Genomic DNA, 25624 nt, shown 5'->3' with positions numbered 1-25624 from the left:
CCCCACAATGGAAATACAATAAACACGCAGGCTTGAATAAACTCAAGGGCTAGGGTTGTTTTCTAGCCAGTGGTTGTCTGAACTCCCCTGAGGACTCTGTCTGGATGCTCTGGAAAAAATCAGAGCGAGGTTTTAAGTGGTGGTCAGCCCACCCATGCCACATAGGTCAAAGAGTAGCAGCCAGATGGAGAGCTGTGTACTGGTCCTATCCCAGCTGGGGAATCAGAGACAGGCCAACAGCCCATCCTTTTAAAAAGGCTGAGTTGTAGCAACACAAACAAGGGTAAGCCTTTGGAAAGCAGCATCGTAGACAAAAATGATTAGTTCTCTGGGTATGCCATGCAGGGTCCAGATAAGCATATGCTATTTACCCTCAGACAAAGGTGAAAAAAACCCTGCAGTTTTTTACAGCCTGCTTCCTGCTACTTTCTGAATGTGGACAAAACCCTCTACCCTTACAGGGCTTCAGCTTTCCTTCCTGGCTGCCAAGCTCAGACATACTCATTCCAGATGTCTTGGCAAAGTCACCAGGTGACTCTGGGAGAGGTGGAAAAAAATCCACAACGCTTTGATGTGGAAGAATAGGGAAAATCTCCCTTTTTCCACTTCCATCTGCACATGCTTAGTAAGGCACCTGCAATCAGGCGGTCACTATGAATACAGACAAATGGGTGGTCGTGCTCAGTGAGCACAGCCTGAGTGAGGTATTTCTGATGCCAGGGCCACAGAATTGACAAAGAGAGTGGGTTTTATTTTTTGATGTGGAGGCACAACCAGAAAGGTACTGGCAATGGGCAGAGGAACATGTTGCTGTGACATAAGGCAGGGAAGGATTCTGGTGGGCAGATATTTAAGAATAACTGCCTATATGCATGCCCTTAATCTACAGTAGACACAAGGAAACTGCATGTTCATGTGAAAGAGACTAACTGCCCCACACACACAGAGGCTATTGCAAATGGGAGAGCATGCACCCCAGCAGTGACCAGGATTAGTGATGTGCTACTCCTTACAGCCATGGGTCCACACAGTGTCATTCCCTCCCAGGCACAGCTCCATAGGTCTATACCATCTATTGAGACTTCCAATACCATTTCACATGAATCAATTGTTTAGTAGCCAGTAACACTAAATTACCTGATCTGGTATGCATTTAAATTGAGGTAGAAATCCCTATATCAAGGAAAGACTAGCTACTGCAAGACCAGAGGTCTTGCCGGCTACACATCAGAACCCATTCCTACAAGAGGGTACCCAACAGAGGTAGCCGGACTTTAGATCCAAGCATGCAAAAGGAAGCAATTCTTCCTATATAGTGGGTTATGAATCTGTAACAATCTGTTGTCTGAAGACTCCTGGTGAGACCAGTGAAACTGCCTTTCTGAGGATGTAAATGCTAATTGTTTGCATAATTTCAAAAAGGAAGGTTGGATGAATTAATAGAAGAGAAGTGCATGGAGGGTTCCTAACTGCACAGAAACTACTTCTGGCTCAGAAAGTTCCTGAGCTGAAACTAGTGGGAGGCTGGGAGAGGCACGAGCTTATGGCTTCTTCCAGAGATAGGATACTAGGCTAGATTAACCTTTGTTCTGATCCAATAGAGGCTTGCTTTTAAAAGTGATGAGTTCAGAGTTCACTTGTACAATTCTGGGACACTAAAAAGGAAGACTTCAATTTGGTTTTAACTCTTCTGCTCCATCTCAGAGGGATCTAAGAAACATAAAGGAAGGCAACGTGAAAGAGTTTACTAAACACTTCTGTGCTGCAAAAAATGTCACTTGGAAGTCATATTAAATTCTTGTTTTAATTGTTCTATCTTAATAATTTTGTCTGTAGCAACCGTAACACTGTTTAGCAACCGCTATATCTTACTTGTGCTATGTTTTGTCAATGTTTTTCCAGGTGTTCCCGAAGCAGAAGTTACTTGGTTTAAGAACAAGGTCAAGCTGTCCTCTGCTCACCATCTGCATGATGGGTTGTTGCTAATTGCAAATGTTTCTCTGTCAGATCAGGGGTTGTACTCCTGCAAGGCAGCCAATCTTCGTGGGGAGGTAACTGAAAGCTCCCAGCTGTTGGTTCTTGGTAAGTCCAGGGTATTTTGCACTTGCAGCAATAGAAATGTAGCTGCTGGCACATCTAGCCTGCAGAACTAATCAGAGGATGTGGAAAAAGGGAATGGCATAAAGGCAGCCCTATTCTAAGAAAAGAATCAGTCTGCATTTGTTCTCTGGGCAGCATCACCTGAAACAAGGTAGTGGTAAAGGAAGATGGATAAGGAGAAAATGTCTAAGCACAGGGACTGCAACCTCCCAGTCCCGAGATATTCAGTTTCACTCTTTCAGACTTACTTGCTAACAATAGCATTTATTAACCCTTTCTTAAAGGGCTCTCTTGAATCATCATGAGAATGTTGCCACTTTTTCCCTGTGAAGCGCTCTGCCTCTGCGGGACAGCCTTTCCGTACATGGCTGTATGATACTGACCCGTTTTGCACCTAATAAGCGCATAAACGCAGTGCGCTTTTAAAAGCACTTTTCAAGTTCAGTAAAGGGTGAAGTTTACTTTTTCTTGGGTTTCTAAACAACAGACAGAAAACCCAGCTGGGTGATTTGAAAAGACAATGTCAGCTGTGAAGCATGGATGGAAGAGTTACCTGGTGGTAATTGAATGCGTGGGAAAGGGGTTTTCTTTCCTAGTAACTCATGTTCTATCATTTCTCCATGCCTGGCAAATGCATGATCCAGCCAGACTTTGTAAGTGGTTCTGTACATTTGATAGTGAAGTGTCAAATTTTGAAACCTAGTCCCTGTTATTAGTGCAACACCTTTAAAGAATCTGTTACAGCTTTCATCTTTCATGCCTAGAGTCAGCACAGGATGATGCAGCTTCCAGAGGAATTTTTAAAGTGAGATTTCTCAGTTTCATAAACACCACTAAAACCCCTTTATGAATGTTCATATGATTTCCCTGTGAATCCAGACTGGCTCTAGAAACTCAGTCTAAAAAAATCTCAAAAAAAAAATATTCAGCTGGGTTTCAACCTATAAATAAAATCTCCAACATGATCTTTAAATCCTTTTCTGATCTTCGTAAATGGCTTAGGTTTTTAAAGACGGAAAGTTACTGTGAGTTATGCAAGCCACTTATGTTTGTAGGCAAATCACGTTTTTAGTTCCTTGATGGAAAGAAACAGTTCAAGCATCCATGGCTCCTACTTCTGGTGCTGAATGTGATCAGCAACAGAAAACTTCCTTAGTGTGTGCCATGATCTAATTGAAAGGGCACGAAGCCACCATTCACTTAAATCAAATATCCCATAATTTCTATGACAAACAGACTTGGGAATGATAGGCAACACAATCAGTTTTTAAAATAGCATTATGCTTAGTAAAGAAATACATCCTGCAGTTCTCAACATAGACTGATCCTCTTGAGCTCTAAACTCTTAGTCCTTTGGAGCTCTGCCTAAGTATACCACAGGATTTGGCAGGGTTATAACCATATTCAATCAGGGCTTGATCCAGGTTGTAGCAGATATTAAAAAGTTTTCCACTGACGGCCGTGGACATTTCATTCGGCTTCTATGCTGTATAAATTCACTCTTTCATCCAAGCTGCTGTATCTCCTGATACCATGTACTTTTGACACATATGAAGAAGGTCAACCAGAATGCCATGGTAGCCATCAGACAGAATTTATTTTATTTTGTGGGCATACTGATCCAGATCTTATTTTAATAATTTCTCTAGTGCCTTACCTAACATGAGGCAAAGCACACCTTTAGCAGTTGCCCGAAGTTGCTTAGACTGCCCCTCTGAAATGGTAATGTCACAGTACAGCAAATGATGCAGCAATAGCTAGTGGTGGATTTTTGACAGCCCTGAGATGTTTTCTGCTATAGTGTTACTCATCACTTCAGTCTCCCAATCTGTTACCAGAGCCTCCACGACCTCTTCCTTACCTAGAAGACTTGACAGCAGTGTTTTCCAGTGCTGGGACCAGCACTCGTTCCGTGCTGACCTCTCCTTCAGGAACAAAAATGACTGTCAGTCCAGGGAGCTCTGCTCTCATAGGTAAGTCAAGTGCTTTACGATTTTTTTAGATTCAAAAGGGTTTAGAGTTTAGATTACAATTACGCATCCAGTTATTCATTACAGTTATGCATCCAGTTATCCAGCCGTGGAGCACTGGGACAAAAGGCATCGAACCAACAGCGCATTGTCAGTCATAATCCTGGCCAAATTGTTCCCAGAACTCAGAAACTCATTTGAAAAAAGGAGGTCCTCTTATTAGTGTAATACCCCACAGCTGCATGCAGAATAAGGGCTCCATTGTGCCACAATTTATAACACCTTGCAAGAAGCAGTCCCTGCTCTGAGGGACTGGCAGTCTCATTCAACACCAGACATGGCAAACTGATGTGCCAGTTGATCTAAAAGAAGAAACGCTTGTGGTTCTGCCTTTCTTCTGCATTTGGGTACTAGTCTTTCCATATGTCTGCTATTCATGTTGTACATCCTTCTTCAGAGCCTTTTCTAGAGTTTTGCCTGTGCCTCTAGACATGTTTTTCTTTTGCAAGCTCTCTGTTTCATTCTGTTAATTTTATTCCCCTTTGTTATATCACAAAACCAATGTCTGCATAGAGCCATATAAGGAAATAATCCCCAATGAAATGCTTTCCTTCTTTTCATCCCTTTCTGCTTTCCATATAACTTTATCCTCTTTACACTGCAAGTTCTGGGTGTGATTAGTTTGCAAAGAGAATCTCATCTTTTCTAAAGTTTAGGGTAAGTTATTTTAAAATTTAATTTCTCACACTGATCTTGAACCTCTACTGTCAGGCTCAGATAGGCAAACCACTTCTCTAACAGCCTTGTTACTACCTTCCAAAACATTCTTTTCTTATATTTGGTAGCATTTTTAAGATTTTATTTTCACAGTGGAGGCTTTCTATTTATGTTTTTAGTTTTCTATGGTTTACAACATCTGCATACATTTTCAATGGCTTTTAGCGTGCAGCTCTGGATTACCTTTCTGCTTGCACAAAAACTGCACTGAAATACTCCTTGGTGGGGGGAATATCTGAAGGTATTTATTAGCACTGAATATATAATTCTGAGTGTGGTTTTATTGTACTCACTGTTGTAAGACTGGGTCACACTCCTGTTTCATCCATTTCCTCTCAGGTTTCCAAAAAGAGATCTTTAGTAGTAGCAGGGATTTTTTTATTGTTTGAAAGCAGTAATTGAACCACAAAGGGTGTTCTGCACTACCTCTATATAACCACCTCTAAATTAATTTCATTTGGCCATGTCGCCCTGTACCCTACCGTTCCACTTCAGGGGCAAGGCAACGCCATGAATCTTAATAGCAAAACAGCAAACCTGTCTCAGTCTTGAGGCAATTCCCTCAACTTCACTGAAGTTTTACTGACCTGAATTTGAGGCCTGTACTATTAAAACCTAAGGAAATCTCCTGAGAGATTTTTTCTAATGAAAAATCAGCATGGAATGGGCTATCCAATCAACAAGAAAGCTTCAGTCCAGCGTGCTTCATCATATTGTATCACTGAAACAAATACACGAAGCATTCAGCTTCCATGTATGTTACTTAAATATGTTGTCTGTAGTTGTACCAAAGAATTTGGATTCATCCACTATGAGAATACTCATTACTGAAAAAAAAGAAAAAAGGACTCATCTCTCAGATTTTTTTTCAATCTACATCTAGTTTACTCTGTAAACTAATATCAGCATGGATTGCAAAGACTCTATATTTACTTAGAAATTTAGTCTTCCCACAGTCTTCCAGTGCAGTGGCTAAGTCTATCATGGAGTACTGTGATACCTTCATAATCAATCTTTGCTTGAAATATTGCCACATGGGAAAGAAAATCTGCATATGTTTCTAAGCACCAGCTGCAAGCACCAGTTTGGGAACAACGTGTGACCTTGTAAACCTGTGACCCATGTCTGTGTCCCCTAGAAGCTGTCCACTGATTCTTTCTATTCTGCCACTCCACCAATTGACTTTATTCCTTTTAGGTCTTTCATCATTGATTATGTTGAGGTGTTTGCTCTACATGCTCTGGATGCCCCATATAAGAACTTTAAGTATATAAATTACTATGTATATGGTCCCCTATCTGTGCTACTGCTGACAGGCACCAGCATCTCTTGGGTCTCAGAAGGCATTGAACTAGACCTGAAATTTGGAAATCAAAGGATATAGGACATGTGTAAAGGAACAAAGTGTGAAGAAAAGGAGTGATAAGTAAGCTTTGGGGAAACTTTATGTGTTAAAGGAGTTAAAAGACACCAAAGGTGAAAAATTATGTTAGAAACCTGGATAAATTCAGGTATGGTTTTGCGAAGGTTTAAGAAAAATGGGACTCAAAACGTCATTAAACGCTGATTTTGTGCCTTGGGGAAAAAAACCAAAGCAAAACAAAGAGAAAATAGTAGCACAGCAACAGAAGATTAAAGTTGCAAATGAGAACTTGTTCAGAAATTAACAACTGTATAAAATATAACAACAATTATCAGGCTGAGTTGAAAGGAAAGAACTGGAGCCTCCAGATTATCATACATGCTATGCACTTTCTTTTACAAAGTGGAATTGTGCAATGCTTCCAACATTATTTCAACCATTTGAAATTATGAACTTGCTCTCTGGAGTCAGCTCCTATGGATTTCTTCTACATAAATTTCAGGGGGTTTACAGAAGGGAAAGGTCAGGGCCATAACACAAATATCTGGTTTGGAGGTCTTGCTTCTCATTGTTAAGGGTCATTCAGCAGTCATTTGTGTGCCTTCGCTATAGAAGTAGAGGAACAGATGTGTTAAAGACCCATGCCCTGCCCAATGGAGTCAGCAACCCTCCCATTAAGATCTAATGTAAAATACCTTTTTGCATGAGCTTACAAGAACATTTTTGTCCTACGTACTTCTCACTTTTACTCCTAAAGGGCTGAGATTTCAGTTAACTTTCTAGGCCCAACTCATCATCCAGTTAGAGACCATGATGTAGATAGTGGCTTACAGAGACTGATGCTTGTCCTGCTCCTTCACAACTGTTGGAAGTATGTGTAGAGTACTGCAGTCCTCCCCATCCCTCACGTTTGTTGGCAGGTTGTGTAGTAGACACTTTTGTGTTATCTGCAGATCACACATCTGATGAACAGGGCTTCCCTCAAAGCAGAAGCTAGAGCACCCATGAGCTTGGGAATATTTCTGGGTTTTACAGTAGCGCAAACTGACAATCAGTGATGAGCAACAGACTGTCATGCACTTTCTGATGTCCTTGGTTCATGGCAGGCACACAAGAAGACTTTATATCACACAAAATATAGACCACATAGTAAATTTCTGAAGTGACACCAATTTATATTTCTTTGGAAAGATTTCATGTTAGTTCTTAATCTTATTAAAGGCTCTATCTTTGAGACTTTTTTAATCTTGAATACAATTTTCCTGAATGTCAGTAATGAAAATATTATAAGAAACTCTGCCCTTTTCCTCAGAAAGAAATTCCTTTCTTTGTCACCTGATAAGAACTTTTGGGTTTTAACAATATTCATGACCATTTGACTTCTATAAACCCTGATTACTTTGTGGAATTATCTTTTTTGAATTCAAGGTACATCCTAAGTTCATGTATTTTCAGTAGAGTTTCCTTATTTATGCTCCCAGTATCAATGACTTTTTTTTTACATGACTCTCTGGCATATTTACATATTTACATGGGTCTTGAGCTTTATAAATATTAATTTTGGCAAAACTGAAGTTGTAGGACCCGAAGTTCCTGAATTCTAACACTCCTGCAGGAAACGCTTTGGTCCTATCAAGAATACTTGTTTTCATTTGGGTTCAAGCTTGTTGTTTCCTGTATTTGAAGACATTTCAGTGAGAAAGTCTGAGGATCTTACAAGTCCTGATGGAGATTCTCAATTCTCAAGTCTCTCAAATTTATTGTGACCTTCTTGTAAACCTCAGCAGACTTGTCAAAAGATACAAAACATGATATAAAAATGTCTCCTTATCTTAGCACAGAAGAATACTGTATTTATTGCAGTTATGTGGCATAGTGAAAGTTGAAGCTTTAATGACTTTGACTTATGTAAGTGAAGTGAGGATTCTGGCAGGAACATTGGAACATAAGTCAGAAATTAATACCTCTAGGAATACAGAATGTAGGAGTACCTATAAAATGTCACAGTGAAGGAAAAAAGGTTGAAGGAGAATGTACTTTGACTGCTTTGACAGTGTTTCTTGGCATCTGTTTCTTTGTTTAAATATTTTGTTGCAGATGAGCTCTTTGAGTTGCACAGAAAATGTCTGTGAATACATTTGATAAGTTTTTCCCCAAAGCTTCAGGTTCATGTCCCACATGTTTTTTGAGAAATCCTCACTATGTGTGGTGATTTCTGAAAACATAATGTGCACTCGAGGATATGCGTATTGAAGGAAGGGGGATTGCCACATTGCACATTGTTTATAATTAAATAAAGGTTTTGGACTGCATTTATGAGGCAGCCAAGGGAAGGGATGCATCTTTATTTTGGAATGCAGCACAGGCTCATGAATTTAAAGAGAAATGAGAGCATAAAGAGTTAAAATAGGTAGGATTGAAATGAACATAAAATCTAGTTCTTATTTGGCACAGTGCAAGACTTAAGCAATGTCTTTAAATAGAGAAGACATCCAAGAAAAATTAAATATTGAGATAATGGTAGCTAGTCTATCTGTTGTGTATAGCTGCAATGTATACTTTTAAGGCTCAGCGTGTCCTGATGAAATGTTCACATTTTGGCAAAATAAATAGCAGCAATTTTTTTGATTGAAAGAGGAGATGCCATCATTATGTAAATTCTTGGTCTTTATTCTGTTGTTATCCTTTGGGTGAAATGAATGCAATGCAAATCCTGGAGCATAATGGTTATTCTAGGGAATCTGAAGATATGAGTGAACCTATGGGGAAAAGCCTAGGCAATTATTTGGAATCTGGTTCCCATCCCCTTTTATCTCTTGACCTACATATTCTCCAGTTTGTTCGCTGGGAACCTGCTGTCATCCGCAGCTTAGGACATCTATCCAATTTTGTGTATTTAGAAAAAAAGTCCCTATTTGTAGTAGATACTGAAAATAACTGTAATGTTAGATGATTAAGTGTACTTTTTTATGACAAGAAAAGTACAGTCAATTGTAAAAAAAGGAAATACTGCTGCTCCATATTTATTGTGTTCTACCTGATGACTTCCATATCAAATTTACTCACTTCACAAATCAGAACACGATTTTACTAACTGCCAGCACTGCAAACACAGTCCTAAAAAGCAGATTCTTTCTGTTTTTATACTTTATCCCCAATGACCACAGAGTTAGAGCAGCTTAGCTGCAAATTTCACTGCTGCTTCAGAAGATGAAGAGCTGGACTACAAATTCCTGTTCTGCAAACACCTATGCTATGAAGCTGTTTTAAAAACAAAGTAATGACAAAAACCTTTCACTTAAAAGATGCAAAGGATTCCCCTTATCAAAACCAGTATTTTCCTCTCATTTTTCTTTTACTGGCAATAGTATATCCCCCTCATTTTCTAGTAGATTCACTTAGATGCCCAAAGAGGCCCCAGAAAGCAGAATGGAAAAATATAATTATGGCAGCCACCTTGCTAGACATGGCCAGCCTCTTGAGTATGAATAAATTACTTATTCTGAAAGGGCCAACTGCATTAGAGCCAAGGCTTGAAGTTCAAGAGGGTTTTCAGTCGGGGTTTTTTTTCAGAGGGGACCACTTCAAGTCTGTGACTAATATTTGCCTACCTGCAGATTTGAGGGTTATCTAGATGTGGCACTGAACAGAAAAATTAAGCTGGAACCTTTTGAATGTTCTGGGGTGCATTGTAGTGAGTCAAATGTTGTGCCACTGACTACTTTAGAAGAAACAGATTTTGTAGATAGACTGATGCCATGATCAGGACCGAAGTCTTTCAGCAGAGCCAGAGAAGTTAGTGCTGCAATTGCTTGTTATGTATCTTGCTTTTGAGCCATAACATCTGTAAAAATAGGACTGATACTTGTTCAAAATCAGTGTGAAAAGCAATAAATGATTCAGATGAACACAACTGATCTCTTGCAATGTTTGGTGATATACTCAAGAGCAAGTGTATATCTTCTTGAAACATAAGAAGTTTTGCTTTACTCCCTTTTGCCCTTCCCTTCTCTACCATAAGCCTGCTCTAAATTTTCCTAGGTTTTAGGAATTACTGCTGCATTAAAACTGAAAGAAGAAATACAAAATGCAAAATAATTTACAATCTCCACAGAGTCAGAAAGAGAAAACTCATGACTAATTATGATTAAACCATAATTTAGTCTGTGCTTCCCTAAGGAAAAAGACAGCTGCAGAAGTTGTGCAGTAGGAGTCAGATAAAAACATGACTATCCAACAAGTTATTTTGCACAACATCATTTTTTTCCTCCTCACTCTCTCTAATAAATTGGACATGTTTGAAAAGTAGTTCTAATGCTAAAGAATATTTTTCCAGCAACTTTACTTTGCACTAATATACTTCCACTGTGATGAGGATAAAGCACCAGGTGCAACCATGGGATAATCGGTCCTGTTAACTGTGTTATCCGTTCCCTTCCATTTTTTCATCAGTGAAAATTCTGCCTTGTAACACTATTTACGACAATTCCCATGTAAGTGACATTTCTATAAAGCTGAGAACTAAAATTAATGTCAAGAGTATGCCATTATCATTGCAATTAATTCCCCAACCAGACTCTATCACATTGATTACATTCTAAATATTGTATAAAGTTCATATGGTATTGCAGTATCTTCCTTCTACATACTACTACACCATAGCATTTCATTGAAATGTGTGGGTTTTCATTGCATTATGCGTACTGTGTATGTTTCAGTGTATACAGTACATGATGATACCTCTGCTTGGTCAAACATTTTGACCACACTGATATAGTGTTTGTTTTTCAGGCAATCAGACACTAGTCCTGCCACTGCCAAGCTCTGAAAGCAGAGTCAAAAGACCAAGGTCCTCAAGGCAATCTGCTGCCTTGGGTTTTTTCCTGCTTGCTGTTTGGTGCCATGAATGAGCTAATCTGAGAACCAGTGATCTACAGCAGTGGTCCAAAATGCTGCCACATAAAATAATATCACTGGCCTCTGGGGCAACATCTGTTTATTTTTGGTTTTGTGGTTAAGAGCTGCAGCCCTTGTACTTGTGTCTCTAAGCTTTTCCTGGAGCACTGGCCTAGATTCTGTTCTAATGTAGATATAAATTATGCAGAGCTCCACTGAAGCAATTTCTGGAAAAAAACTAGCAGTATCAGACTTGCCACAGCTATCCCAGTCTGGAGACCTGTCATTCTGCCAGCTTCTTCACATAAAAGATCTTTTAGCCTCTCACAAAACTCAAGATTTGCTCTAGAGTAAGTGTTCAGGGCATTTTCAAACACTGTGGGATTTCTGACCTGTTGACTAAAGGGCTTATCCATTCTAAGTTTTGAAGCACCCTCTCCCTCCGTGTAGGTTCTCAAAATGTCTCCCAAACAGCTAAAGCACTTTGTTAACAGGACAGAAGTTATAGCTTCTCTGGAGCAAGCAACGCTGGCTTTCCTGCGCCTTTCTGCCCTCCACCTCCTCTGCTCTGCGCTTGTTATTTTCCTTGTGCCACAGGAAGTTTCCTGAGCTGCTGATGTCTCAGGATGTAGCAAGTTTATATCAGCTTAAGAAATACAGAAAGGCTTCTACAGCAGCACTGACCTTCGCAACTTGGGCTGGTAATCGTGTTACACGCTAGCTCTTGCTGTCTTTTGTTGAACTCTGTGTGCTGTACTGTTGTTCAGTGCTTGCTCAGTGCTTGCTCCATGCACCTCTTTTGAGTGTTATTTTTCCCCCGTAAATGTACTTGTACAGTTAACCTGGAGCTGTAGCACTGGTGGAGAAGTTTATACTGAAGGGTATTCCGTTTCCCTCTTTGTCATGCACTGAGTAAACCCATCAGAGTTACCTCAGGAGGTCATTTCAGCATGCTGTATCCATTCTCATAGGCTTTGGTTTCATGATTTGCCATTGGTGATTGTTTTCAGCCCAGTCCTTATTAATAAAAGATTCTCAGTGTCTAGGATTCCCCTTGTCAGAGTAATTTTTAGAAAACAGTATTACTACCAAAGCTTGAAAATTCCCTTGTTTTTTTAATGGGCCCACCATGTAGTTGTATATTTGGGAACATTTTTTACAGCCTCTGTGGGGCAGGGAATGGGCCTAACTCAGTTTTTGTTGAATACGGTGTAAATTTACAGTGCTATGTAAATGATATCTAATAACAACAACATGTGTGGCATTGGGTAACCAGTTTAGGTGTTTTGAGAACTGTTTAAAAACCATGCCGTATGTTTAGTGTAGTAAGTTTCAGCTGTTCCTTTGGGGTCATAAATAGTTATTTAAAATACCTTCTTGTTTTTAAATGCTACTGTCATCAGCTGAATTAGCCTATTATTTCAAGAATTTGTAAATACATAGGTTTCCTTGTCTATTCATTTGACCCTCCTGTTCATTTGACCTCCTTTAAACTATTAAAAATAAAGGTTATACTTACCTTAACATTAACTCTTTCTTTTAAGGATTTTCAGGATCACACTACCTTTTATAAGTTTTATTTCATTCAGTGTATGAAAGCACTGAGAAGTAATTTGCATAACACCCTGAGATAAGCATTTGTTTAAATTTACACTTTGTGCTATATTGAAAAATCTTTCCCACAAGACAAATTATAAAGACTTGTCTCTTAGTTTTGCCACTTCAGCAAAACAGGTTTTACATACATATAACTTTCAGACATGATCTTACCTACCTTCATTTGGTTTGATAGCATTTTTAAAAGTTGAATACATCCTGTCAAATTTTCCTCCTTATGTTAGATACAGGATGGAATTAAATTTAACTCCATTTTAGGTTTAACATGCATTTTTCATTTCAGTCACCTAAGGAGAAAATCAGGTATGACAGGAAATTAGGGAAGTATTTCTCTGTGCCAGTCTGATCTCACCTACATGATGTGAACACAGTACTGCAGTGTGAACTACAACATCATAGTTTAGCACCAAGCTTGTATCTATTCAGATCGATCTGTGGCTTCTCTACATTTTGTTCCAAGCATTTTGTTCATCATTTCATCCTTAATTTCATAATTTGAAGCTCTTTTGAAAGTGTACTTTAACTCTGAATGTAGAGATTAGAGTGGATTCAAATCCTGTCAGGTTTCAAATGCTGTAGCTGCATTATATTTATCGCTTTAACACAGTGTATTGTGGTCTACCACAATTTTCTGTCAGAGTTCAGTAAAATATATACAGAATCACAGAATTTTTTTTTAGCTTGCTTTATTTCAATTTTAATATAATTAATAATCCTGCTGCCAGATCCCTTCTTTCCTCCTTTGCCAGGCATTTCAGATAGTAGTCGGCAATCATCTTTCATCTCCCAATTTTATGTTTGGATAGGCACATGTCTGTGACTTGCAGAGGCAGGGGCATAGGCCTTCTGGTTTGTAGGTCTAGCTGAAGTTTTGTGTGAACTTTCTGTGCTACATTTATTGTACTTTGTGATGTCCTGAAACATGCAGTCCCTAACTAATTGGGATGCTTACTTTTTTTCAAATTCAGCCTTTTTTTTTTGGTTGGTTCAAAGTATTTTGAACTAATGCAGCACAAACATTTGCCTGTTTTGCAAGGAGTGATCACTGATGAATAGCAAGGGTGTAAAACTGAACTTTAAGGTACAAGCATGTAGTTGAACGTTAATATCAATGGATCCAATCTGCATACCACAGTATGTGTTTATATCCAGGCTCTGCTACCCAAACGTATCTCTTAAACAGGAAATAATTTCCAAAGATGAAAGTGTTGGCCTGAGACTAAGAAGGCAAGAGTTTGATTTCCAGCTCCGCTGCTGGCACATGTCTTGGCCTCAGGTAAGACATCAAGCACCTCCATGTGCCTTGGTTAGCTGCTGGGAGAATGGAAAAGGTCAGCATACCTCCCATGGCACAGCAGCTTCAGGGCTGCAGCTGGAAAGCTAAGTAGTTTGTTGAGCTCAGACTATATGACTATTTTGTTTAAAGAAATTTCAACGAAACTGCCTCATCTTGAACTGAAGTCTTCACTTATATTCCATCTTTAATAAATATTAGAAATATTGCCTGGGATTAATCAGCAGGTCAATAGTAAATTAGAGAGCAAATTAGTAAATTAGAGTTAGACAAATATGAATGCATGAAAATAATCTATATCTTCAGAATAGATATCTTTTTTTAAAGGCAATGCTGTGGTTTTTTTCTTGTATTACAAACTGTATTTAGTACTTGCAAAATTTGTTTGATGTTTTTCTCATTGCTTTCCATACAGTTCTGCTGATTTAAGGTATCAGGCTGCTAAAAAAAGGAATCCTAAAATCAACAGCCTTTCCACTTGTTTTTTTCTGTCATTCAAGTCTGCAAGTGAAAGAGTGATGCATGCTTCGTATTTTGTTCTCTTAGCATTAGCACAGTAGCCCAGAGTCTTTCTGCAGCTACAGTCATACAGAAAGTGTTGCAGAGGTATAATGGAGAACTGAATTTGGCCTGCACTGTGCATTTATTCTTTCTTCTCAAGAAATTATTAGCATTGTTGTGAAACATTGGTCTTCCCTTTCCAAATACCCCCTTGTTATCCTTGAAATATTAACATTTTTCCTGCTAAAAGGTGGAATTTGTATTAGATTTCTGTTCGTATCATCTCCAGCTCTTGCACATTCGTGACTCATCCTGGCTTTGAATTAATTCAGAGTCACAGCAGACTTTGGAAGGGAGGCTGAAGGCAGTATTTTCTTTCTCTGCTTAAGAAGGACTGAAGGAGAAGGGCCCTCTCATGCCAGAGCTTCCACTGCTCAGAAACAGTCCCAAAAAAATGTTCCCTCCTCACCTTCCCAAGGTTCTGATGCACTAAAGCTCTGCAATAGCTGTGCTGTCTGGAAACAAACCCAGTTTTTTCTTCTCAGGTGTTACAGGGACAGGTGTTGAGCTTTGGCAGGATAAAGCAGTCAATGTCCACAGGGATGGGAGGAAATAGAGAATAGGCGTTGGTAATCTGCATTAAATGGTATTAAAATTATTCCTGGGAGATGAGAAGGGGATATTAATGGAACATGTTTTTTTATTGTACTCTGGTTCTCACTTCATATGCATAAAACATTATCCCACAACTTATGCGTACATACATGTGGGAAACTAATAGGAAATGTTACCTGTGAAATGTGATTGATGCTTGTTCTGCATACACAAATGAGGAGTATCCATTACATATGAGTCTCATAGGTGTAAGTAAAGTTTTATTGTTAAATGTTAAAAAAGGTAATACTTATTCACTGGTAGAATGTACCTAGGGAATAGCGTTTGGGGTTTTCCCCCCATATTACTGGCTGTTCCTTTAGCTAATATTTTATATATACAACTTGGAAGAAGAAATAATATATAAGGCAAGTGAAATAGTCAGTACTAGGAAGACTATATTGTTTTGCCTAACAATACAATTTTTAAAGAAAAACAGGCATGAACTAGTACCATTTGCACACTGAAGTCAATTTCAGTTCCTCTGCGTTTAACATCAAACTGACCTTTCTGCTTTCTTCATTTATCCTGTGCAAACTGTTTGCAAATGCAAACACTAAAACTAAGCTCACAGCATGTCTTTGTCAGTTGTCATGGCTGTATGCTGACCTGTGGAAATCCCTGCAATTATCTTAAAAGACAAGCAAACTATAAAAAATTAGAATACTGTAGGCAAAAGTCATATAGCCACTTACTGTTAAGTTGGTCCATTTCCTGTATATTCCTTCGTTTTCTGTTGGTTTTAACTTAGGCAGCCTTAAACCTGTGAGGCTGAAATCTTTCATGTCACTCATTTCCTTGAGAATGAGTATCTTTGAAATTGGATGAGCTGCTTTTCAGCACAAGAGTAGGAAAAAACACATCAGTACTCAGAACAAAAGGAATAATTTAAAATGAAGCATAGCAGAAATAAATAGAAAGCTTACAGAAATAGGAAAATGGACTGAGCAGCAAAGAAAGCTGTGTCTTTGTGGTCAGGAAGTGCATGCTGGGGAGAGAACTGCCAAGGGTAAAACTGCGTTAGACCTTGCTGAAGAAACTAAAACAAATAGCGAAGACTCTTTACTCTTATAAATAAAAGTGGAAAATGGGAAGAAGGGAGACTACTGTGAGCAGTGTGCACTCTCTCATTCTGCCTTTTTCTTCCTTTTTTTCCCTTTTTTTAATCTTTAGCTGCATTAACTAGTGCTTTGCCAGTGAAACATTGTCATTGGAACTGCAGAGCCTACTGTGGGTACCACTCGCCTTCCACTGGGGAGCCCTTGCTCTCTGTAATATCTGTTTCACACAGAGTGAGCCAGCCCCGAAGGGCAGCTTTATCCAGCCCACACCATTCCCCACTGTGGATGCAGGCAGGGCTTGCCAGCAACAGGGGACACAGCAAAGACCCATGTAGCCACTGCACCAGTGAGAGTCCCAGTATTTATCCCCCCAAGTGGCTGAAGGGGTCTCCCCAGTGCCTGGACCTACCTCTCAGCATGAAAATGGCTGGGATGTGCCACAGGTCACCACTGGCTTCTTCTGTCTTGTATGAGTTCTTCTGCTTCGTATGAGCAAGAAAGCTTCGATTCTCGTGGGCAAGGCAGCATCTTCTGCCATAGGAACAGCGTAACTGGAGGTATGATTAATGGCAAAAAGCAGACAAGTGAAGACTACAGTAGCCCAGTCCCTAGTATTAGTATAGGGGTGTGACCAAAGCTAAGAAGGTCAGCAAGGGTTCCTAAACAAAGTAATGTACTCCTCAAGTCTCAAGGATTTTGTCTTGATGATGGTTGGAAATCAAACTGTTCAGCCTTCCTGGGTCAATTAATGAAAATGGTATTTTTATTCTTGCAGTGATAGACACCTCAGTAAGGTATAGACAAATTCTTAGGGAAAAAAATGTATATTTAAATAAAATCTTGACTGCAGCAACTCTAAGGCATCTTACCTCTCTCATAGAAATAGTACTTGCTTAATATATGTTAGCTGAGGATCTCTTCAGATGGACAGGCAAGAATGAAAGGAAGAACAGTAAAAAAAAGTCACATTGCAGTGTCTGTTCATTGTGTAATGCATCTACAAAGGCATCATATTCACGTCCTTATTTGTCTCGGTGAATAATAAATAATAATCAAATGACATGGAGATGACAATGAAGAAATATCAGCTGATGGAGTTATTCCTTAATCTTAGAACAGTCTTCCATCTTTTAGTATTTTAAATTTGTACTCTTCCTTTTTTTAATCCCATTCCTTTTGAACAGTGCTAGTGTGAATGTTCATGTATATATGTTACATTTGTTTTTATAGTACACTTCTTTCAGAAGGGATTTTGTATACAGTAAAGTCATTCATTACACATACAATATAAACAAAATAGGGTAAAGCTGCGGTATAACAAACTAATGACCAGTATAGATTGCATTCACAGAAACTCAGCCAGACCTTTCATGTATCAATGAGATGCATGGAAATGCAGGACTAGCCTAAGCCACAAGCAGTCCAAGTAATATACGCCATCCCTTGTGCATGGCTTTTCTGTCCCCCCACCCCTGTAATTGGTGCAGATGAGTTGCACCACGGAAATTGCCTAGTTCTTTCTTTTTCCCCAGGAAATATGTAAGGGAACTTAGCTATCTTTCCCAGGATATGGAAGTCTCACAAATCTTCTGCAGTTCGTCATGAAACTGGCAAAGTGTGCAGCTGGTATGAGGACCACAGCAAATAGTATCTTACAGATACTCTCCCTCAGCTCAACAAGCAAAGAACTCACTGTGAACCTAAACCTCATCAGCTGTGCTCAGGATCCATAGGCATACCCATACAATGCTTCAGAACAGCAGGGTTTTTTCAGTTGCTGGTTTCGGTTGGTTGTTGATTGGTGAATTGCCCATTGCTGTGACAAAAAACCTGTAAAAGCTCAATTTTATCTGTTTTTCATCAGGTTTTTGTGTATCAAAAATTTTGTGTAAAATTTTGTGTAACAAAAACTTCTGATTTTTAATATAAAAAACAAGAGAGGAAGGTGGCCCTGTGGTTTAAATAGGAGGTTTGGAGACCAAGTTCTGTTCATATTGCTTGTTCAAGCGTGCTCCTTGAGCTTATGCTAGGTGTGTAACCTCCCTGTCCCACTTTCCTTAATACTAAAATGAGAATGATCCAAAGTAATGGGAACCTTAGAAGGCTTGGTATAAATATTTCCAAACTGGTCTGAGATTTTCATATGGCTTATTAACTGGCTTTTGGATAATTTTTTTTCCAGCTGATGAGAAGGTATTCATTACCACAGTATTCCTAGTTTTCATTATGAGGAGAAAATGGGATGTAATCGACTTTTTCTCCTAATTTTGACCACTTGAAAGCATATAATTTTGCAGCAAGTTCAGTACTCGGCAGGTTTCTTTCATGTCCCCGTTTTTCAGGTTGTGCTGTGGATGGTCACCCAACCCCAAACATCACCTGGCTTTACTCGGGCGAGCCTCTCAGTGTGCAGCATCGCCTCCTGGCAGCAGGCCGGATTCTTCAGATACTCAACGTCAGTGATGCTCCTGATGGTGAATTCAGCTGCCTTGCTCAGAATGAGGCTGGCTCGCTTACACAAAAAACGTCCCTGGCTATACAAGGTAACTTTCCAGTTTCAGCCCTGCTGCCCTGTGAAGCTCTTGCCATGGACTTCCCTGCACTGCCTTTCTCATCATGGATTTCTCCTCTGTGAAGCCAGGACTGTCATGCACAGCAGGAAATAGATGTTTTGATGTTTTACTGCCATGGATATAGATCTGCAGGACTACCAGGTACCTTGCAGGTTTTACTTTACCAAGATGACGCCTGATATTTCTGGCCCGCTGAGCATAAAATACGCCTTACTGATTCAAGCTATACTTATGCTTGTTCAGTCTGGACAATTTTCCTGTCCAGAAATTCAAGACAGAGGTGTCACAGTTTGAATCTCTAAAATTAGAAGCCCCTCTGTTAATCTACTATAGTTAGCGTTTCATAGTCTCTTCTTGCTTGAAAACCCTTCACTTGTAAAAATGCTGCAACTCTTGTAATTATCCTAGAAATAAGCTAAATGTGCTAAAGCCACAGAACAGAGCAGTGTGTATGGGCTGGAACAGAAAACGCAGCTTTCATTGCTCCAGCTGTTAGGGATGGAGTAGAGAAGAACTTAACTTTTCTTTAAATTTTGCCATAAAATTTTAAGTTTGTTGCAGCTCCCCATTCATCTTCAGGATGGATGATCTGTATGATCTACCTGTTGAGAAACACACTGTTGTAAGATCCTAGAATCATAGATACTGCTGGTAACTGCAGTTAACTACATCTTCACTAAATCACACCCCTTTAAAAATATAGATGCAATGTCCTGTATCGCTGACATCTGGCTTCACTTAACTGCTCTACCATGTCATTCACTTTCCATGCCTGATGCTTCTAAGCACCAAAAAATTAGGTTTGTTACACCAAAGACAGTCAGTGGCTTACATCAGCTGGAATCCCAATACTTCTTTGTTCATTGTCTGGTGCCTTGTAAGTGTAGGTAGCTCCCCTTCACATGAGACACCAAGTCCAAATATTTCATCCTGGGGAACATCTCTGACTCTTTCTTTTCTAAGAGTCTCCTGCTGGCAGTTTTTGAGTGTTAACGTGTCTCTTCCACAATTTTTGGCAGAATACCGGTGGTCAGTGGACAAGCTGATGGCTTGTTCAGCTTCCTGTGGCCACAAAGGGGTGCAGCTGCCTCAGCTGAGGTGCTTACTGGATGGGGCTGAAGTCAACATATCCCACTGCAAAGAGAAGCCCAAGCCAGCCCTGCAGCCCATCGCATGCAACAGGAGAGACTGCCCTTCACGGTTCGTCTGTCTTATGTTAAAATGCCATGCATGCTTTTAAGATGTGCTTGAAGAGTTCTTTGCACTGGACATCATGCCGTTGCAGCCTCTCTGGTGTCTGTCTGAAGAAAAGTCATGGCTAAAAGGGAATGTGTGAGTGCTTAACCTAGACAGTTGGGAATTTGTAGCAAGATTTGTGGAAAATATTGACAGCATGTGGTAGAAAGAGACTTTACTCCTTCAGTAATTAGGTTAGAAAATAGAGAGGCTACCGCCTGCTGTTTATTAGCAAAGTTCACAGCTTGAGTTGTCTTGGGTGATTGCAGCCTCGCCCTATGTTGGATGAAAATACCATGCCTTTTCTGAGCTCTGTACGTATAGGAGTTTCGTCACCCAAGAACTGTAGGGTCATATCATTTTTGTGTTCCATGTAGCTTCATACCAGTATATCCCAACAATATAATAGAAAAGAAGCTACATTTAGCAGCTGTTTTGGGGTTTTATTCTGAGTTCCTGTGTTGCCTGAACATCAATATGGGCAGGACTGTCACCACAGCTGCAAAGAATTCCCTTAGCAGAGTGGAAGTATCTTTTGTAGTATGGGCACACCTCATCAGATCTAGTGGGCATGAAGCAGGGTGAGACCAAGTTCTGCCTCCTTTTGGAGATTGCTAGCTTGTGGTTTCCTTGGGATTGTCACTCTCTGCCCCTGTAATCCCCTGTTTTTCAGTTACTGTTAAACACAAAGGAGGTGGACACCTTGGAAGACTACACTTAGGTCTTCCTCTGCTGTTTCCTCCACACAGAACACACTTTCCTTCTTTGACACCCTTTGGTGCAAAGAAGAATACATCCTGAGTGCCTATCCAGAGAGTCAGTGTAGTATACTTCCTCCATGTCAAAAATGTCATACTTCTGCAATTCAGCGGCTCCTTAGCTGAGATGTGTAAACATGCTTTTCCATATTTTTCTGGGTTTTTACTACCTCCTCCCTTTTATTTCCACTGTGGACATGGTGTGGTTCAGTATACAAGCACTTAAAAGTAGTCAGGATCTCAAGAGAAATCTAGTACAACTTCTCTCATTCAACAGTGATTTGGGACTTGTATTAAAAAAGAGAGTCTAAGCTGGGGCAAGAAGAGGTGCTAAGCAAGCTGATGAGCAGTAAGCAGCCAGATTTACCACTCTTGCTGTGTCTTGGGTATATGGCAAGGTTCTGTTTAATTACCTTTTAAAATATATTCCTACCCCTCTTTGCAGGCAAATGTTTTCTGAGTTGCCAGATGAGTCATAAGAAGGAAACCAAAAGAGATTTGATGAAATATGAAACACGCTCATTAGCAGCAGTTTTCCTTGGTGATGGCAGTAAATTCCATGGAAATGGTTTATGTCTTTTTATACCTTCCCTGAACTGTAACGCAACCCACAATCCTCCCTCAGCTCCTGAGAAACTGCTGAGATGTAAGCTTGGAAATAAAAGTTGATTGAAACGCAGAGCAGAGCTTTATGAGGGTTGTGGAAACTTCAGATTCAACCTCATCAAACTGCATGAAAAAATGTAGCAGTGTTTTTGTTTTCCATGTTGGGAGTGTGTTTGTTTATATACTTCTTTCTGTGACCACGGGAGTTAATCACCCGCAGAAGACTGAGGAATAGCAACGAATGCCTCTCCATGGGACTGGAGAACACTTATTGCCTATTTTGTAAAGTAATCATAAACGTTGGTGAGGGAAGTGATAGGCACCATTTTCTGCCCAATAACACAAATCCTGCCAAGTATCCTGAAACTTAATGAAGCAAAGTGCTGACTTGACCATAGAATTCTTCAGGAAACCAGTAATCAATCAGTTCCATCCTTCCTGTTCCTACCTACCTCCTTCCCAAACCCAACTATACGAGTGTTTCGCTTAATGATCCTTAAAGAGACAAAATGTGTTGTCCATCTTGGTAGGAGTTTGGACCTGCACTCTTATTTTCTTTTGTTACAGGCTTTCTACTAGTTAGTCAGAATTTTTTAAACCCCAGCACATAGGTGTTCAGAGCCTCAGCCTCAGCTGCTGAATGCATGGTCTGAGCTCAAGAGAAAAGAAGAAAGGTGTCCTTTGTCTCTGGACTGACTATGCACCAGCCCCATCCCTGAGTAACCTTCAGACATTTCTGGATTATCCCAGATGTCAGGGGCATTACAGAGCAGGCAGACACCAGCAGAACCCAGCAGGCTTTTGTCTATTCTGTCAGCAGCAAGTTCAAAGTGGCCTGTGAGCTACTCCAGCAACTTTACAAAGATAGTTTTCCCTACTAAGTGGTGTAAATGGGCTAGTCATTGCTGGTGTTGTGATTGTAATCTGTGACAGAGGCCTTCGTGGCACAGTGGTGTAAGAGCAGCCATGCCCAACCCCTGTGCCTGGGCTAGAAATATTTACTAAGCCTTTAAAAAGTGCCTTAAGGGCTAGAAAATTAATTCTGGTCCCAAAGAGCCTTGAGAAAGATAATTTAACAAAAAATGTGTGCTTTTCTCAGCTTTCATCCTCTGAGTGGTTTTCAGTGACTACTGTGGGAGGCCGAGGCACTCAGCACCTTCCAGGATCACACCCTAAATGAACCAAGCCATTGTTGCCTTTCTTCGGTCCAATACATAAAGACCTGTTGACACCAATGATCCTCCAGATGGTGGCACGTATCTGCTCCCTGACCTGTTCGCCTTTCTCTCACAGATGGATGGTAACATCGTGGTCTCCTTGCACACGGAGCTGCAGTGGAGGCATCCAGATGCGGCGAGTGACATGTCAGCGCCTGACAGCAAAAGGCAGCTCTGTCCCAATGTCTAATGAGGCTTGTGCCCAGGTGTCCAAGCGCCCTGTGGACACACAGAACTGTAACAGGCAGCCCTGTGTTGAGTGGGTGGCCTCCTCCTGGGGCCAGGTAAGGAACAAGCCAGCAGTCCAAGGACAGCCTCATAGTGTGGTCTAGAAAAAAGGGACAGAAAATGAGAGGAGTGATTTCGCACCCTGGTATCTTTAGGTTATGATCTGAAAGCCTTTGAGGAGGCAGTTAATTTGCTTAGCTCTTTCAAATCCCTATTTGATGCACTGCATGCTTGGATTTCTGTATTTTCCCACGATCCCTAGAAATGCTGCTTGTGAACAGGACTTTTACTGCAGGCCCCCTTATCATCCCCAGTGGAAAGGTCTGCAGCTCCTCTTTATAGTGACAGGTGACATATCTGGGAAATAGCATTCTCCAAGTCTTAATTTCCCTTATCACTCAGTGAGTGTGTTTCAGTTTTGGTTGGCAGGAGTCAGGACTGATGATTGTGATAGGTTTGGCGTGGGGGACTTGTACAATAACCCAGTTTTACAAAGTTGCTGATGTTGCCTGAGAATGCCAAAAAGTGAGAGCTTTCTTGATTTGCTTCATGATGAAAAGCAGAATGGAGGGCTAAAAGCATTTTCAGGCTATTTTGTGCTGTTTTGCAGATCTTCAAGTTCTCTCCTTGCAGCTTCATACAATGATCAGATGTTTAAAACCTTGACTCCATAAATAACAAATGTTCCAAGTATTTAGAGTTAAATTGCTTTACTGTGGGAATCTGCAGAAGAGAAGTCTTTCTGTTAGCTATGAGATTTCCTGAAAAGACACTTGTCAATATGTAGTCAATTATAGCCTGGGACCAGTCATTACTATGTGCTTTCCTCCCCGTTCTCTCCACTCCATCTTGACTGAGCTGTATGTGAAGGTTAATGAGTCCACTACAGTCCAGACTTAGGGGTAGAAACTCACAGATTTTAGCCCAAAGATCTCCAGAGTGGTGATTCACACGGGGGTATAGCGTTCCAGGGTGAATAAGAGACAGGGTTAAAACCACAGAAGCCAATTTTGCTAGAGGTGAAAACCAGATACCAATACTGCTTTAACATCACTTTTGGTGAAATAAACATTTTCAAAGGGAAAAAGAAAAGGCACTTTGACAAAATCGAAGTACTCATAACTCTAATTGAGATGATGAGTCAGGAAAAGGTATAGAAGTGAGGCTTCTTACCATGGAAGAAGAGGCTAAGAAAATAATTATCCAGAGTAATAACTGTCAGTCTTGACATATAGTGACCAATCATGAAGTATTTTGCCTCCTTTTCTAATTAGCATGTGGTAAGTCAGTTTGAAAACAATGGCAAATGCTATCTCATTGTATTAGACGTTAGAGTAATATGATAATTTGTTATTAATAACCACAAGCATTCTGTATTTACTTGGGGTAATATGCACAATACATTGTGTGGCATCAGGTTTTTTTATAACATTGGTAGTACAAAGTGTCTTCAGCTACTAGAACTAGTTATTGTTCACTACTTGAAAACAACTTCATTTAACTCTTGCCTGTGTATTTTGGAAATTTCTCTCATGAAAGGTGATTGAGTTTTTTATTACATTTATGAGTAAAGCTTGGAATTATCCTTTTATATGAAAGAAGCAAATTTTCACTCCCAGTGGAATTCCAGGTAAGGATTGGATTATCCTGGCAAAAAGTCAATTACCTCATCCTTATTTTGTAGATCATTATGAGCTATATTGTTCCCCATGACATCATACTCAGCTCAGACTATCAAAGCGGTCTGAATTAATTTGTTAGACCTAACCTCTGTGCATTATAATATAATATTTCTTCTACCTAGTTTACAACAAAAATCATGTCCTGCGTGATTCTATATAGCTCAGTGCCCAAGCCAGAAGACTGTTATCTAATTACAGTTAGGAAAATATCACTGGCTCAGTGTCTCCATGGATCAATGACCTTCTCGGTAGTATCATGGAGTATCAGGTCCCTATTGCCCAGGTGTAGTGACTAACTTTCCCAACTCACAGAGAAAACAAAGAGACTACCTAGTCTAACCCCACCTCTAGAATGAATTCCTTTCCTTCATTTAATGTTAATGGCATTTTGATCTCCACTATGTAATCCTATAGCATTTTAAAACTACTGACTCAGGCTTGCTGGTGATGAGGACTACAAGTCCCCGCAGATGTTGCAGGAGTGCTCCACATACTCCAACGAATGACGTTTCCATCCACCTTGCTCAGCGAGGGGGTTGACTGGCAGCAACTGGAAACCTGTCAGTCACTGCTTCTCTCTCCCAGTTGTCAGGGAGAGAAGAAAGAGCAGCGGGAAGGGAGTATTATGTGAGGAGTGCATGGTACTGTGAAATAGGGCTTCTACTGATGGGGGGTGGAGTGGGCAGAGCCCTTCCCTGGCAAAAATTCCTCCCTCACACTAAGGTCCCTTTCTTCAGCCTTCAGTCTGTTCTTGAATATAATTTCCAGATACTTAGAAAAACAAGCTCTTCCCTAACAGCTGATATAATTTCAGAAGAACACAAATACATGCTTCATACCTATAGCTAATTATGATTTAATCAGAGAGGATTAGAAAAGTTAAACAGTAAGTACATGATTGATAAGCTTGAATAGGTTAGGATAACTTCAGTATTGGAGCAAGCTGGTAGATGTGCTGTGTTCATCATTCTGGCTGCTTTTGTTTATTGTCCTGCAATGCTTTTAAATTATTAAATGGAATGGGGTATGTTCTTGGTTCAATGCGTTCTTGGTTATTAACTATTTGCCCATAGATTGTGGTAGTACAAGCT

The 25624-nt window shown here is 40.0% G+C and overlaps 1 protein-coding gene across 2 annotated transcripts in view; it reads left to right on the top strand.

Moving 5' to 3' along the window:
* Positions 1-25624, top strand: part of ADAMTSL1 (ADAMTS like 1) — a 198882-nt gene that overhangs the window by 166917 nt on the left and 6341 nt on the right. For both annotated transcript variants that reach the window (XM_087742441.1, XM_087742442.1), the window contains 5 exons: positions 1903-2082; positions 3939-4073; positions 18576-18776; positions 19826-20006; positions 22700-22907. In XM_087742441.1, coding sequence (XP_087598567.1) covers positions 1903-2082; positions 3939-4073; positions 18576-18776; positions 19826-20006; positions 22700-22907 — 905 coding nt within the window. The remainder of the gene's footprint in view (positions 1-1902; positions 2083-3938; positions 4074-18575; positions 18777-19825; positions 20007-22699; positions 22908-25624) is intronic.

Source organism: Nipponia nippon, unplaced genomic scaffold (assembly GCF_047370975.1).
Source record: "Nipponia nippon isolate SJK-2023a ecotype South Korea unplaced genomic scaffold, ASM4737097v1 scaffold_8, whole genome shotgun sequence".
Lineage (NCBI taxonomy): Eukaryota > Metazoa > Chordata > Aves > Pelecaniformes > Threskiornithidae > Nipponia > Nipponia nippon.
The sequence above is the reverse complement of the archived record's forward strand: the minus strand, read 5'-3'. Positions and strand labels throughout refer to the sequence as shown.